This window comes from Narcine bancroftii, chromosome 7 (genome assembly GCF_036971445.1).
Source record: "Narcine bancroftii isolate sNarBan1 chromosome 7, sNarBan1.hap1, whole genome shotgun sequence".
In the NCBI taxonomy this organism is placed as follows: domain Eukaryota; kingdom Metazoa; phylum Chordata; class Chondrichthyes; order Torpediniformes; family Narcinidae; genus Narcine; species Narcine bancroftii.
The window spans coordinates 177,938,750-177,954,430 of NC_091475.1; the positions used below are offsets into that span (position 1 = coordinate 177,938,750).

A 15,681-nucleotide genomic window follows, 5' to 3' on the forward strand; every position below is an offset into this window, starting at 1 on the left:
TGCTTGCGTGGAGATGTGCATGTGTCGTAGTTGTGAACCTAAGGATAGCGGGGTTTTCTGATCAGGCGTGGGTTAGTCCGCTATCATTGCCCTGCCTCGAGTGTGAGGTCCCCGGGCGCTCTCCCTTTCCGCCGAGCGGTGCCATTTTGCAGGTAGTGTTTCTGGTCAGGCGTGGGTTAGTCCGCTATCATTGCCCTGCCTCGAGTGTGAGGTCCCCGGGCGCTCTCCCTTTCCGCCGAGCGGTGCCATTTTGCAGGTAGTGTTTCTGGTCAGGCGTGGGTTAGTCCGCTATCATTGCCCTGCCTCGAGTGTGAGGTCCCCGGGCGCTCTCCCTTTCCGCCGAGCGGTGCCATTTTGCAGGTAGTGTTTCTGGTCAGGCGTGGGTTAGTCCGCTATCATTGCCCTGCCTCGAGTGTGAGGTCCCCGAGCGCTCTCCCTTTCCGCCGAGCGGTGCCATTTTGCAGGTAGTGTTAGGCAGGGTCTGCGTTCGGATCACGGATAAAGTGGCAGAAATATATGCAAGATAGTTTGGTGCGGCTTTTTTGGGAGGCTCTCGGATGTTAATACGTGTGGGGTTATGGCGGTACGGGGCTGGAGCTTGGATTTTAGGCCGATTACTGGTGTTTGCCGCTGGAATGAGGCCTGAACATGTGGCGGCGGGAGGGGAAGGGGAGGTTCCTGCGGAGGATGAGAAGTTGTACCAAAGCGCGGCTCGGACAGACCCAGTTTAAATCTTAAATGTCTACTTTTTACGATCATCATTATTTGGTTACCTATATTCATTCTTGCCGCGCTACCGTTAGAGATTGTCAATAAATTAAAGCTCTCATCTATTCCTTTCTAGTGAACCTCCAAGATGACAAACACCAAGGGTAAAAGGAGGGGAACGCGATATATGTTCGCAAGGCCTTTCCGCAAACACGGTGGGAATCCTTATTTTCTTTATTATAATTACCTATCCTGAGACATTTTCATAAAAATTGCGTTGCTGTGAGAAAGAACTTTTAAGTAATAAAAACATTGTCTCTCCATGTTTACTTAATCGACTCTACTGACTTTCCTGGGTATTAAACCCAATTTCAGGGAGTTTTAGAAAACCCAATCTATTCTTGCAGCTGCTCAAGATCAGGAGATAGCTGAAAGATTATTTAGAAGAGAAATGGAAATTGACCACATGGTGTAATGCACATGATGTGCTTAACCATTTGAATAATTTCGTTTTTTAATTCAAGATAAGTGCACTGAGTAATGCCTGCCTTCTTATCCCTCTGTCCTTTGACGAATGTAGAGTTTATATTTGATTGATAATGTTAGTGTATAATTTGTTCTTAAAATAGTGCTCGATGATGATTCAACTCGTTTGATTGCCCTTTGTGGCAAAATGAACAGATTATTTCACCGGTGCTGAGAGCATTTTAGAACTTTGATTAGTTTTAATTGAAAATTGTATGGGTGAATTAACATTCTGAAGAAAATTATTAAAAGCTTTATCCTCCAATGTTTTTCCTTCGAAAATTAGTTGGTTCACATTCATTATTTAGGAGTAGGTCACTTAATTCTTTATATCTGCACCAGCATTTCATAAGATTGTAGTTTATTTCATTGTAATCTCAACTCTTGGCTGTATTTGTCTTTCCACCCCTGCTGCTGCATTTATGATCGATCTGGCTCTCCCTTAAAATTATCCAAATCTCTCTTTCCACGGGTCTTTCAAGAGTTCCAAAGGCATTCATTAGTTTTGACAATTTAAAAATTGTAATTTAGGTCTTGCATTTTGGACACCATAGTTAGCACAGCCATTAGTGCAACACTTGCTCCGCAAGCAACCAGAATTAGGGTTCAAATCCTGTGCTGTCTGTAATGAGTGTACTTTCTCCCTGTATCTGTGTGGTTTTTCTGAGTGCTCCAGTTTTCTCCCACTGTTCAAAAATGTAATGGGAGTTGTTGGGTAATTGGGCAGCACAGGCTCATGGGCTGAAAGGACCTGTAACCGTGCTGTATGTCTAAATGCATCTTTTCTTCTTTGGCCTGGCTTCGAAGATTTATGGAGGGGGTAAATGTCCACGTCAGCTGCAGGCTCAATTGTGGCTGACAAGTCCGATGCAGGACAGGCAGACACGGTTGCAGGGAAAAATTGGTTGGTTGGGGTTGGGTGTTGGGTTTTTCCTCCTTTGTCTTTTGTCAGTGAGGTGGGCTCTGCAGTCTTCTTCCAAGGAGGTTGCTGCCCGCCGAACTGTGAGGCACCAAGATGCACGGTTTGAGGCGATATCAGCCCACTGGCGGTGGTCAATGTGGCAGGCACCAAGAGATTTCTTTGGGCAGTCCTTGTACCTCTTCTTTGGTGCACCTCTGTCATGGTGGCCAGTGGAGAGCTCGCCATATAACACGATCTTGGGAAGGCGATGGTCCTCCATTCTGGAGACGTGACCCACCCAGCGCAGCTGGATGCATAGATTTCAAATAAATGGGCAGCTCTCTATTTTAAACTGTGATCCCAGTTCTAGATTTTTGCACCAAAGGTAATAGGGGTAATTCTGGTAACTATAGACCAATTAGTCTTCCAACTGGTGGGCAAACTATTGAGGACAGGATTGACAAGCCTTTGGAAAAGTAGTATTTGGGATAGTCAGCATAGTTTTGTGAGAGGCAAGTCAAAAGGGTTGTACTAGCCATAGTCAGATTTAGTTAAAGAGCCATGAGGTAATGAAGCACTAGAAAAAAACTACTCTTGAAGTGTTCTGTTTTTAGTTACTTCATTATGGAAAAGCTGTGGAAGGTTTGGAGAGGACACAGGGGAGATTTACCCGGATGCTATTTGGATTGGAGAACATTTCTTGTGTACAAAAGTTGAGTGAGCTAGGGCTTTGGACAAGAGACAAAAAGAATACAAGGGTTGTAGAGAGAGTGAACATTCAGCACCAATACCAAAGGACATCTGTGTAAAGTGAGTGGAGGAAAGTTTTGGGAAACGTCAGAGATGGCTTGTTTTTTTTTTACACTGGCAGCTGCCTGGAACACACTGCTGTGGGGGGGGGGGGGGGGGGTTGGTGGGCATGAATGCTGATACAATAGAGATGTTTAAAAGACTGGGATAAGCACATGGATGCAAGAATAATTAAGTTTTCCAGGTGTGAGGGGGGAGAATTAGATTAATCATGGAGTAGGTTTATATAGGTCAGCACTTGTAAGGAGCATCCTCTCCGCCCATCCTGTCAAGACTAAGGATCTTCTGCTTCATTCAAGTTCTCTCATTTTTTTTTCCAAACTTAAATACAGACCTAGCCTGTTCAACTTACTCTTTAGGGGGAACCTGATCACTCAAGAAATTAGTTTAAATTAGTAAAACTCATTGAATAGTTTCCAGTGCAATCTTCCAATAGGATACCATTACTACATTGTCAAGACCACATCTAGAGCACTCAATGTCCTTTACAAGTGACACCCCTTCCCCAACATGGCAGTTTGGGTAATGGAAATTTGATTTTGCGAAATTCACAAATTGCTACATAAAAATTTGAGACACAGAACAAAATAAAATTGCATAGCAAGCAGGCTGTTTTCTCATAAGGCAAGACCTGCTCCGCTCCATGTGCAGCATAACCTATTTCATTTCAATCCCCTTCACAATTTAGTTTTACATCATGGAAACAGGCTCTCAGCCCAACTTGTCCACGCCATGCAAATTGTTCACCCAATTAAATCTCATTTGCTTGCATTTGGCCTAAATTCTTACAAATCTTTACAAATGTTACAATTGTACCTGCATTTACCAGATCTGGTAGCTTGTTCCATATACCTACAACCCTTGTGGGGGGAAGGGGTGGAAGAGAAGTACCCTTTTAAATGCTGAATGAATGGTTTTATTGTCCGGTATACTTGCTCTTTGGTCATCTGAGTTTCTCCAGCATTGTATTTTTCCTTCAATCACTGTGTCTGCAGAGTTTCACATTTAACTCAATTTGATTTGTGTAGCACAGTGATTTTCAAGCTGCCCTCCTAAACTGACATTTCACTTTAAGCAATCCCTATGCCATAAGTGCTCTGTAATTGGTAAGGGATTGCTTAAGGTGGTATGTGAGTGGGAAGGGAAGGTTGAGAATCACTGCTCTGGACCTAATTGTTACTGAAATATTTTGCTTGAGAAAAATTGTCATTAGCTCATTTCCTTTGGACCTATGAAGCCATGCACGTGATGAGTCAATTGGGTACCATTAAAACGGTGGTTTTCAAACTTTTTCTTTCTACTCACACACCACCATAAGCAATCCCTTATTAATCACAGCACTATGGCAAAGGGATTGCTTAAGGTGGAGTGTGATTTTAGGGGGACAGTTTGAATACCACTGGTATAGCAGATTGTGTAATAGTAACATAAATGTGACGATGAAGCAACAGTTTGGGGATAATCAAATAGTGCAGGATGTGGAGAAAGGAAACTGCTACTAAGTCTTACTTGTATCTATGCCCCATAGTTTTAGATTTCCCCAACCCTGGAGTAAAAAGTTTGTTTCTGGGATGTATCCTGCCCTGGCTGTCAAAATGGCTGTGATTTTGTATACTTCGTAGGTCCCCTCTTGGCCTCAAACTCCAGAAACAAATCCTAGCCTGTCCAGCCTCTCCTTTTAATTCCAGCCCACCATTCCCATGAACATTCTTGTGAATCTTTTCAGCAGCCCATCCTGTAGCTGGTGGCCAGAATGGCACACAATTCCTCCTTGAAATATATTTGAAATTTCTCTAATAGTGCCTGAGTGAGCCTGACTGCTTTCTAAATGTATAATTTTACATTTGCATTTTTTAATTTAGACATACAGCTGGTATTGTAATAGTATTGCATTAACCACTAAGTGCTTAAACACTTTTTTTGTGAAAAATCTTGATGCATGGTTGGCAAATGTTCACTTTGACATTTTCACAATTCTCAAACTGGATCTTTTGATATTCAGGGATTATATTAATCTTATAATCTTGGAGTGAGATATATCCCAGAAACATACACTTTACTCCTTTGAGTACATCCTGACCAACTACCTATTTACACATAATCCAATTTTATTCCCCCATGTTATCAGGCTCTTTCAGGTGGCCAAAATACCCCGATGTAAAGCCGCCTATTGTACTCCAATGCGGCTGTCAGGTGGCCTCTGAAAGTGGAGAACCCGGCCAGGAGGAGCACTTACCTAACCCTCCTCCTCTAGGTATATTCTCCAGTTCGGAGAATACCCCATTGCACCTGAAAGCGGCAGTGGAACTACGGCCACAGTCCACAGGAGCCAGCGTTCGCTTTGACGCAGCCACCTGAACGTCCCCGCTGCCCTCCCCCAGCCATGTCTGCCAGCACATTATCTGCATCCAAGCACCTGAAAGCGGCCATCAACTCTAGATTCTACTACTTGTGCATGCACAATGGGCAATTTACAATGGTTGATTAATGTACCAACTTGCGTATCTTTTGGAATATGGGTGAAAACGAGTACCTGGGGGAAACCCGTGGTCAACAGAGGGAATGTGCATACTGTATTAAGTATTTGAAATCAGATTGAGCCAGGGACCAAGGCACAAAGACAGCAGCACCACCATGGACCAATTTGTAATAGAACTACTATACATGAGGACACTAAGGGAATTCTGCTCATCTATGTAGTGAGGAAAAAAATATGTAGTTTAATTGTATTGGATTGTACTCTGATTTTTTTTTTTAAACTATTCACATGCTACATTTAATTGTAAAATTTATTTTTTTAGGACCTATTCCCCTCTCTACGTACTTCAGTATCTACAGGAAGGGAGATATTGTTGATATCAAGGTATTTAAAATATATTTTGCAGTTTTGATGTTTAAGGAAATCTTGGTAGTATTTGTTTGAGTTATTTTGCAGCAAAAATTATCCCAATTAATTGGATGTTTTAAGTATTTTTTTGTGGAAGCAATAATATTAATGTCATCCACATTGCACAATGTACATCGGCACAGAAGTTCTTCCTTACTGCAGCCAAATGGGTACTTGTAAATTAGTAGACTAATTAAATTAAAAGGGAATAAATAAGAATCAGAATTTATTGCCATGAACGTGTCATGAAATTCATTGTTTTGCGGCAGTGTCACAGGTGCAAAAATTGCTATAAATTATAATCTTTAAAAGTAAATAAATTAGTGCAAAGGAAGAGAAAAGTTGAGGTAGTGTTTGTGGTTCATTGTCCATTCAGAAATTTAATGCGGAGAGGAAGAAGCTGTTTTTGTACAGTTTGGTGTTCATCTGCAGGCTCCTCCTCTACTCCCTTCCTGATGGTAGAAGAAGGCATGGCCTGGGTGGTGAGGGTCTTTAATGATAGAGGCTGCTTTCTTGAGACATCACCTCTCCTAGATGTCTTTAATGGAGTGAAAACTAATGAATGCCCATGATGGCATTAGGCAAGTTCACAACTCTAGCCACTTCCTGTGCATTGGCACCTCCATGGCCCACTAATTTGGCCATTCATTGTCCTGGGATAGGAATGGCGTTTTGCTGTTCTCACTTGACCGCTCCTAACTAGAACACTGAATACTTTCACAATTGCAAGGAGCCATCCCCGGGGTTAGGACTGTTCTATTTTCTGGTGACGTCATGATGCCTCAAGCGATGGTGGACCTGCTCTAAATCCTGATCAATTTATTATGGTCTTGTATTTGAACAAAATTAATCATAACATAATTAAGCTTTATGTACATCACAGTACATATTTGCCCTTCAGCCCCTGTTGTTGTGCCAACCTATATAAACCTTTATAAGAGATAGTGGGAAAGTGCTAGCAATAAATAGCAATAGCACACAATTTATATAGCGTGGGAAAGTTGGTAGCACTATCACGTACAATTTATAAATACTGCGGGAAAAAGCCTCCCAGTATTCCATGCGACAGAAAAAGGCCTATATGCCCAGCTGCAGGCATGGAGCATTCATCAAGGGATTTCTCTTCCACATGGCATTCTGGGAGGTCAGGTCTGCCATTGCTTTTTTTTTCCCCATGGTCTTTATAAATTGTGCACTTAGCGCTACCAATGTTCCCACACTGTTTAAAAATTGTCCTCTATTGCTATTTATTTCCTGTCTCCTCCCTCCACCCCTGTGATTTTTCCATGGCAAAGTTTATACCTTCATTTTAATCTTTATGTTCCTATACTCACAAAAACTTCAGTCATTTCAATGCCACAATGCAATTACCTGTTTCACACTTGCCTGATTACAACGTTAATGGCTGCAGATGCCAGATATTGCCCAATGGGTCGAGGCCGTCGATCCCTGGTGTGAGATGACATCATCTGACACCGAGTTGATTCTGCTTTCACAGTAGATACGTTAAAGGCCGTTTGGCGATTAATTCCTGGGATCACTTGCAAGTGTGAAAGGGGCTCATACCAAACTGATGCAACAAGTCTGAATGCTCTCCACAGTATGATTGTAGGAATATTCAAGTGTCTTTAGTGACATACCAGATCTCAAAAACCTAATGAAGTATAACTGCTAGCAAGTCTCCGTAGTTGCATTGACATGAAAGTTCCACAATAAATCTTCAGAGATGTTGACTCCCAGGAATTTGAAGTTCTTTACCCTTTCCACTGCTGACCTCTTGAGGACTGGTTTGTGTCTTGATCCCATTCCTGAAGTTCACAATCCTTTCTTTAGTTTTTCTGTCCACAGTCAGTTCCTTTGTTTAGTTGAGTGGAAGGTTGTTGTGATACCATTCAACTGGCTGCTCTTTCTCACTCAAATGCTTCCTCATTGCCATCTGAGATTCTGCCGACAACTGTGGCTTCAACAGCAAATTTAGTAGATGGCATTGGAATTGTGCCTAGCCACACAGTCGTATGTGGAGAGAGTAGAGCAGTGGGCTAAGACTGCAACCTTGAGATGCGCCTGTGTTGATTCAGTGAGGAGACATTAATGATTCACACTGATTGGTTTTCCAATGAGGAAAGTCAAGGATCCAGTTGCAGGGGGAGGTGCAGAGGCACCAGTTTTGGAGCTTGCTAACCAGTACCAAGGGGTTAATGGTGTTGAAAGCTGAGCTGCAATCGATGAAAAATAGCATTTTGATGTTGTCTAAGTGATCCACAGCTGAGTAGAGAGCCAATGAGATTGCATCTGGCATTGTGGCGGTAGGCGAATTGTAGTAGGTCTAAGTCTTGGGTACGAGTTCATTCTGACCATGACTAACCTCTCAAAGCATTTCATCACGGTAGATGGGAGTGCCTTAAAATAAATATTAACTTTTATTTGGATGTTTTTCTTTCGTATGGCTTTTTTGAATTTATTTCAAAATTCACTAAACTACCTTTCCCTTTAGGGCACAGGCACTGTTCAAAAGGGCATGCCCCACAAATGTTATCATGGGAAGACTGGAAGAATTTACAACGTTACACAACATGCTGTAGGCATTATTATCAACAAGCAAGTCAAGTGAGTACAAAGGGTTTGGTACTTTTTTTAATATCAGAAAATGTTCCAGAATAATGAGGAGGATTGATCAGAAAGTTTGTCACCAAGCCATTGAGAGTTGCTTGGAAGGCTAATTGAAAGATTTTGATTTTTTTTTAAAGCACTGTGGCAAAGGAATATTCTTGGGGCCCTCAGTGGCAACAGTGACTTTACCAGTAAGTGGCAGTATTCAGGAATGGGATTTGATCTAGATCAGGGGTGGCCAACCTTTTAACTTGGACATACAGCAGAGTAATGGGTTGTTTCTGCCCACGAGTAGTGCTGTCCAATTAACCTACACCCCCACCCCGGTATGTTCTTGTGGGCCGAAATGGCCTGTTACCATGCTGTATGTCTAAATTAAATAGTAAAAGGTGTGCCATCCTGATCTAGATGGAAAAGGTAAGGTGTGAAAATGAAGTAAAATATGTGTAATCCACATCCTCAGAACTTTGATAGCTCTAGATTATTTTTCAGAACTTTGGTGTTAATCCCCAAATGTTATTTTTAATATATTATGCAGTATTTCCCATTAGGCCTGGTGATTAAAGGAAGCAGCAAATATGAAAGCATTCTGGACCCAGGCTCCAGCCACAAATCTATTTGTGCCCCTGATCACTAGTGTTCTGGATCCAAGTCTTGACTCTGGCAGCTTTTCTAACCTATAATTTGGGCTACAGCTGCACAATCTACTTGCATCCTAGGATCACATTCTGAATTAATGAGCCACGTTTCATTGGGATTTCTGAAATATTGGGTGCTGGGTGAGGTCATGTGAGTAGGTTGGTTTTGAGAACTTGCATGGTTTTTTTTACTGTAATCTGTATTCTAGACCCAGGAACTTTTCTGTGGAAGGAATGTGAAGAGGAGGAGAAAGGTGTCTGTCAGAATACATGTTGGTGACAGTCAGATGGATTCTAGAAGAATTTAACAGATGATTGTTCCTAAGATCTAAAAAAGGAATAATGCAGCAGATAAAAATATAAAATTTGAATGTTTGGGTGTAAATGTAAACTATTTCATGTCGCCCCTCTTCACTTTGCCAATGAGATGTGTGTCTTTATTGGTCATTCAAGTGGGGTAAATCAAGATGTCCTTTTTTTTGAAAGCCAAGTATATTTTATTTTACTTGGTTTCTACCACTAGGAACATTTATGAATATTGCAAGGTAGAGTTGTTGTACCTTTTGGTCTGTCCTTCAAAATTATAACGTTTGGTTTCGATATTCATTTACTGTCCGAGTAATAAAACAGTGTCCTACTACATGAAATTCCTTTTTGCCTGCTGCAAGGCAGACAGATTCACCTCCAGCAGAAACTGCCTAAACTCCTCTTACGTTTCTTACAGTCAGAGAAAGAGAATCCTCTTCCCCCCCCCACCCCAACCCTCCAAAGTCAAGTGTCCGTAGATTTGCCTCCAGTGCTTCTGCAGCCACCCAGAGTCCAGTCCAAACCATTGGTGACCTGAGTTCCAGATCTGAACCTCTGACAATGATCAGAGACCCTTCGGCGCCCCCTCATGTCCCGGTTCCGATACCTGGTACTCCTCCGGCCAGTTAGAGCCAGTCTCCAGCAATCTGCAAGACGGCGCTAGTCTCCTGACGGCAATCTCCAGAAGCCCACAGCTTCTGTGGGTGCCTCGCCTCAAGTCACCAGCAGCCTGCCACACTAGTCCCTCAGCCACACAGCCCCTTCACTGGTCCACCTCTGTGGTCACAGTCCCGTGGGTTGTCTTTCTGCTTTTCAGACTGGGGGAGATCCTTCTGACCTGTAGTCCCCCGCTCCAGTTCTCTGGTTTCCAGGAGTCTGCAACCCCTCATGGCTGCTGCCGATTAATAGGCACCACTATTTTGGGCGCAGACCCAGAGGTTGTAGGATCTCAAAACCACTGTCGGCTCCCTCAGTGAGCCATTCCAAGCCCATGCAGAGCCAACAGCAGTCAACTAGGTGGCTGGACCCCGCAGGAGCGCTGCATCTCCGCTCCCCACGGGTCCACACCAGCGGCAGCGCTGACATCTTTACAAAGCTTGGTAAAGAAATTGGTTTCTCCCAATATCTTATTTTTTAATTGTATCCAAAATATGCAAAGAATTATGTCATAACCAACTTAATACTCCTTATACTTCATGTAATTGTAAATTAAAAATTTCAGTGTTTATTTAACTATATTGAATAATTTAATAGGGCCTGATGCACCAAGCTTAATTAAAATGTACTTGTTAAAATTTTGAATTGTTTTTCCTTGATCCGTATTTTGTATTATTTTATATTTAAATTTATATTTAAATAGTGTTTTTTTTAATTTAGACCTATAGCATGGTAACGGGCCCTTCTACCCCATGAGCCCATGCTGGCCAAATACCCCAGTTAACCTGAAAGTCTTATGTTTTGAAGGGTAGAGTAAACCAGAGCACCTGGAGGAAAACCACGCATGCACGGGGAGAACATATAAACTCCTTACAGACAGCACCAAATTTCAACTCTTATCACTGACAGTGTAAAAGCATTGCTAGTTGCCAATTCTAACTGCCATTCTGTATCATGTAACATTGTAGGCATTTCAAATTGTGTACTTCAGGTAATTATTTTAGCTACTGTAGCATTCTGATTCATTTTCTTTGATTTGTATTCTAGGGGCAAGATCCTCGCCAAAAGAATTAATGTGCGTATTGAGCACATTAAGCATTCAAAAAGCAGGGACAGTTTTCTGCTTCGTGTGAAAGCAAATGAACTGGCAAAGAAAGAGGCCAAGGAGAAGTGCACCTGGGTTGATCTGAAACGCAAGGTAAGGACACTTGTATGAAACATCTTTGGTGACCGTTCAAAGTACAATAGGGATATTTATCAGCACTTGAACAGTTAGGGTTGGTTTTATTGGGTGTAAAAAGCAAGCCCGTCCTGTTAGTCTGAGCATTATTCCGACACATTTTATATATTTCAAATATTGTGCTCTGAATCCGGGATACAATGAAACCAAAGGGTGAAACTGAGTAAAAATGAAAGGGATTGAGGTGATGGGGAGGAATCCATTTCTGTTTGGGCTTAAGTGACGAAGAACTAAATTTTGTTCACAATATGTTAACACTTTCTCCATGTCGTGTGGTTAGTTTCGCAACAGATTTTTTCTCTACCTTGTTATAAGGCATAAATATTTTCTACTTTTGGTCACTAAGAAAGATTTGTTGACTGGTGAGGGAAGGAGGTGGGGTTGTTGATGTCTTCATTAATTTGAATGCATATAAACAACCAGATAAATGCAGAAAAAAATGTTCGTGAAGTAATTTGGTTTGACCTAGATGCACTAATTTCTCTGTTATGGATAATATGATTTCACTGTGGATCAGATTCTAAGCTTCATACTTTGGGGCAATATAAAATTAACATAATTGAACTAAAATTGTGATATTTTTGTTCTACTTTCCAGCCTGCTGAGCCCCAGAAGGCTCACTTTGTGAGGACCAAGGTCAACAAGCCACAGCTGCTGGAGCCTATTCCATATGAGTTCATGGCATAATTGCTACGAAGTCAAATAAACATTTCCTTCATTTTATACACTGTATTAACTCTGTGCATTCTTTCGTAACTTAACACCTTGCTGGCTTGGATAGGGTTGGGGTTCTGTGACTGCTGGTCTTTCATGATTAAAGTGAGAATGTAGCAACTGTGTCACAGTGCAAAATGAAGAATGAGAAAATGATCAGACGTAGTCAAGTCGAAGTTCAGTAAAAGTCGTTTATTTAAACAGTCACGCAGCTTTTTAAAACCCAGTGCGTTTCAAATGACATTGCATCATGATGTCATTTGGAACCTCCCAAGCTGGTTTGATTAAGCCCCTGGTGAGCCAGTGATAGGAGGCTAATCCTCTGTTGCCATTACTGTCCACTCCTCTTTGGGGGCAGTCTGCGCCTTCGCATCGGGGGTCTTGGCAAGAGCCGATCAAGGTGGAGATGAGCAGGCTTTAGTCAGTCAATCATAAATGTCTCTGGATGTTCCCCCCCATATCCAGTACACAAGTTATACAATTGTTTTGTAGCACTCTGAAGGGGGCTTCATACAGCCTCTAAGAGTGGCCCATGTGCACTACGCACAAACTCAGTCTCTGGAGCCCCTTAGGGTGAAGGGTGTAATTGTTCCATTCCTTGATGTGGAAACTGGCCAATTTTCCAAGCCACTCCCACAGTCTGCCTAAGACTTCGGTTAGTGGCATCTCCTGTCTGTGCTGCAGGCACGAACTCCTCAAGTACAGTGAATGGAGCTCCATAAACCAACTCTGCTGATGAGCTGAGATCCTCTTTGGGTGCTGTTCTTATTCCCAGGAGGATCCAGGGCAGCTCATCTGCCCGATCAGCTCCCTGGAGGTGGGCATCAGTGCAGCCTTCATGTGCCAATGGAACTGCTCCACCAGGCCATTGATTACAGGTGGAGCTGCATTCCCAGCAGTCGTGACAAAACGTCCCAGAGCGTGGAGGTAAACTGGGCCTCTGTTGGAGGTGACATGTATGGGTAGGCCAAACAGATTCCCAGGCAGAAATAGAAGCTCTGGCGCATTAATTGGTCAATGAGTGTCATAGGAACTGCCTCCAACCACCTGATTAATCTGTCGATGACTGTTAACACGTACCTAGACCCGCTTGACACTGGAAGTGGCCAACAATGTCAACATGCATGTGGCCGAATCTGTGCTGAGGTGGCTGGAAAGGCTGAAGTGGCGCCTTTATGTGCCTTTGCACTTTTTGCAGATTGGCAGTCTGCATGTATTTGCCCAGTACGTGACTTGCTTTTTGAGTCCATGCCATGCAACCTTGTCAGCTCTCAGGCAGACCATCGCTTCAATGAAGGAATGGGACAGTCTGTGAATGGCATTGAAAATGCAACATCTCCATGCAGACCTGTAGAAATGTTGCACAGGAGAGTGGTACCTTGTTGCCGAAAGACAACATTCTTGAGTTGCAGGCTTGTGACAGCAGATCTATAAGGTGGGAGTTCATTCTCCTGGTGCTGAGCTTTGGCAAGCACCATCTCCACACCTGGAGAGAGGGTACATACTGCTTGAGACAGGGCATCAACTGCCACCTTACTCTTACTGGAGATGTGTTTAATCCTGGTTGAAAACTTTGATACATAAGATAGGTGGCATTGCTGGTGGGCTGACCAGGGATTTGATGCCTTTGTGAAGGTGAATGTTAATGGTTTGTGTTCAGTAAAAACTCTGAAATCCCTGCCTTCCAAAAAATACTGGAAATGTCTGACCGCTAGGTACAGTGCCAGCAGTTCCCTATCAAAAGTGCTGTATTTCGTTTCCAGAGGAAGGAGGTGCCTACTAAAAAATGCTAGAGGCTGACATTGTCCATTGGTGTACTGTTCCAAAACTCTGCCTACTGCTGCATTGGACATGTCTATCAAGGCAGTTAGTGCATCCATTTGTGGATGGGCCAGCAATGTTGCCTTTGCGAGGGTATCTTTAGTTTTCTGGAATGCTACCGTTGTCTCCTTTGTCCACTCGAGTTCTTTGGAATTGCTGGATGAGGTCGAAAAGGGGTTTTGTAATATAAGCTGCAGAGGGTAGAAAGCGGTGATAGAAATTAACCATCCCCACAAATTCCTGGAGTCCTTTGATGGCATCAGGCTTTGCGAATTTGAGGATGGCTTCCACCTTGCTAGACAATGGAATGACATCTTGGTTACTAATATACCACAAGAACTCAATAGAGGACTGCCTGAATTTGCACTTGGCAGTTTGCCAGAACTCCTGTCGGCAGCGGTGGCAGAGTAAAAACAGATGCTGCAGGAGCTCTTTGTGGGAGTGGCTGGTGATGAGCATGTCGTCCAAGTATACAAAAAGGAAGGCCATGCCACACCCCAGTGAGTCCATTAGTCACTGGAACATTTGTGCAGCATTTTTGAGTCCAAAAAGCATTCTCAAAAATTTGAAGAAGTCAAATGGTCTTGGGCACATCTTTCGGGTTTACAGATATTTCTTGGTACCCACGCAATAAGTCAATTTTAGAAATATTCTGCCCCCTTGAAGATTAGCTGCAAAGTCCTGGGGCGTAGGATAGCAGTCTGCAGTGGTAGCGTCATTGAGATGCCTGTAATCCCTGCAAGCACTCCAGCCTCCTGTAGCTTTGGATAGCATATGTAGCAGGGAAGCCCACAGGCTATCAGACCTGCATATGATTCCAAGTTCTTCCATTTTGTGGAAATCTTGTTTTGCAAGCCTGCAACTTGTTGGGTGACAGGCGTGGGACTTAGGCAGACGCAGTCCTGTTCATGGTTGGGGCGATCGCTCCCATGCACCTGATCTCGTGCTCGCAGCCCCCCACTCCATGGAGGGACTTAATGCACCAGTGCCATCTTGTGTCCTGGAATGCAAGGAAGGCACCGGTGTAATACTCAACTTAGTCTGTAGAATCCTCTGCTGCTTTGGGGCCTCTCCATTTGACTCATGGATTTTTCTGGAAGGTAGGCCTCAATTCTTCTGCACATTTAAAAGTTAATTTCTTCACTAGTTGACCTCTTGTTTTCTTCATTATTGCTGTAGACAAAGTTCGAGCCACTTAAAAAGTTTCAAAAGTGCCAAATGTCTTTATAATTCTGGGATTAACTACAAACAAACTACAATATAGAAATTAAAATATGCAAAAATTAATAATGTGCAAAGTAAGAGTCTTTCAATGAGTCCCTGAGTTTGTTGTTTAGGAGTCTGATGTTGGAGGTCTACTAACTGTTCCTGAACCTGGTCATATAACTCTTGTGGCACCTATGTCTCTTTCCTGATGGCAGTAGCGAGAACAGAGCATGTCCTGGGTGGCGTGGATCCTTGATCATTTCTTATGCTCTCCGACAGCAGCGTTCCATGTAGATGTTCTCTACAGTGTGGAGAGCTTTCCTGGTGATGTAGTGGGCTGTATCCATTACCTTTTGCAGGGCTTTCCACTCAGAGGTATTGGTACCCCCAAACAGGCAATTATGCAGCTAGTGATCACACTTCCCATTACCCATCTGTAGAAGTTTGCCAAGGTTTTCTATGTCATCCCAAACCTCTGCAAACTCCTGAGGAAGTAGGGATGCAAATGTGCTTTCAGGATGCCATTCATGTGTTAGGTCAGGAAAGCTCTGAAATAGTGACTTCCAGGAATTTAAAATTTGCTCACTCTCTCCACCTCTGATTCTCCAATGATCACTAGATTGAACATCTCTGGTTTACCCCTCCTAAAGTCTACAAT

At 42.9% G+C, this 15,681-nt stretch overlaps 1 protein-coding gene, 1 long non-coding RNA gene and 2 other non-coding genes across 4 annotated transcripts in view; 3 read left to right on the forward strand and 1 right to left on the reverse strand.

The window, feature by feature from the left end:
• LOC138739440 (uncharacterized) overlaps positions 1 to 15,681 on the reverse strand; it is a 29,251-nt gene that overhangs the window by 4,628 nt on the left and 8,942 nt on the right. The window lies entirely within an intron of this gene.
• On the forward strand, positions 399 to 12,005 carry rpl21 (ribosomal protein L21). The gene is made up of 6 exons (XM_069891485.1): positions 399 to 464; positions 845 to 923; positions 5,746 to 5,807; positions 8,326 to 8,438; positions 11,090 to 11,240; positions 11,880 to 12,005. The coding sequence occupies exons 2-6, from the start codon at positions 857 to 859 to the stop codon at positions 11,967 to 11,969; spliced, it is 483 nt and encodes a 160-aa protein (XP_069747586.1). The 5' UTR covers positions 399 to 464; positions 845 to 856; the 3' UTR covers positions 11,970 to 12,005.
• LOC138740220 (small nucleolar RNA SNORD102) lies at positions 1,338 to 1,413 on the forward strand. Its single transcript, XR_011342752.1, has one exon. It is a non-coding gene; the product is annotated as a small nucleolar RNA SNORD102 (small nucleolar RNA).
• Positions 9,481 to 9,610, forward strand: LOC138740223 (small nucleolar RNA SNORA27). The gene has a single exon (XR_011342755.1). It is a non-coding gene; the product is annotated as a small nucleolar RNA SNORA27 (small nucleolar RNA).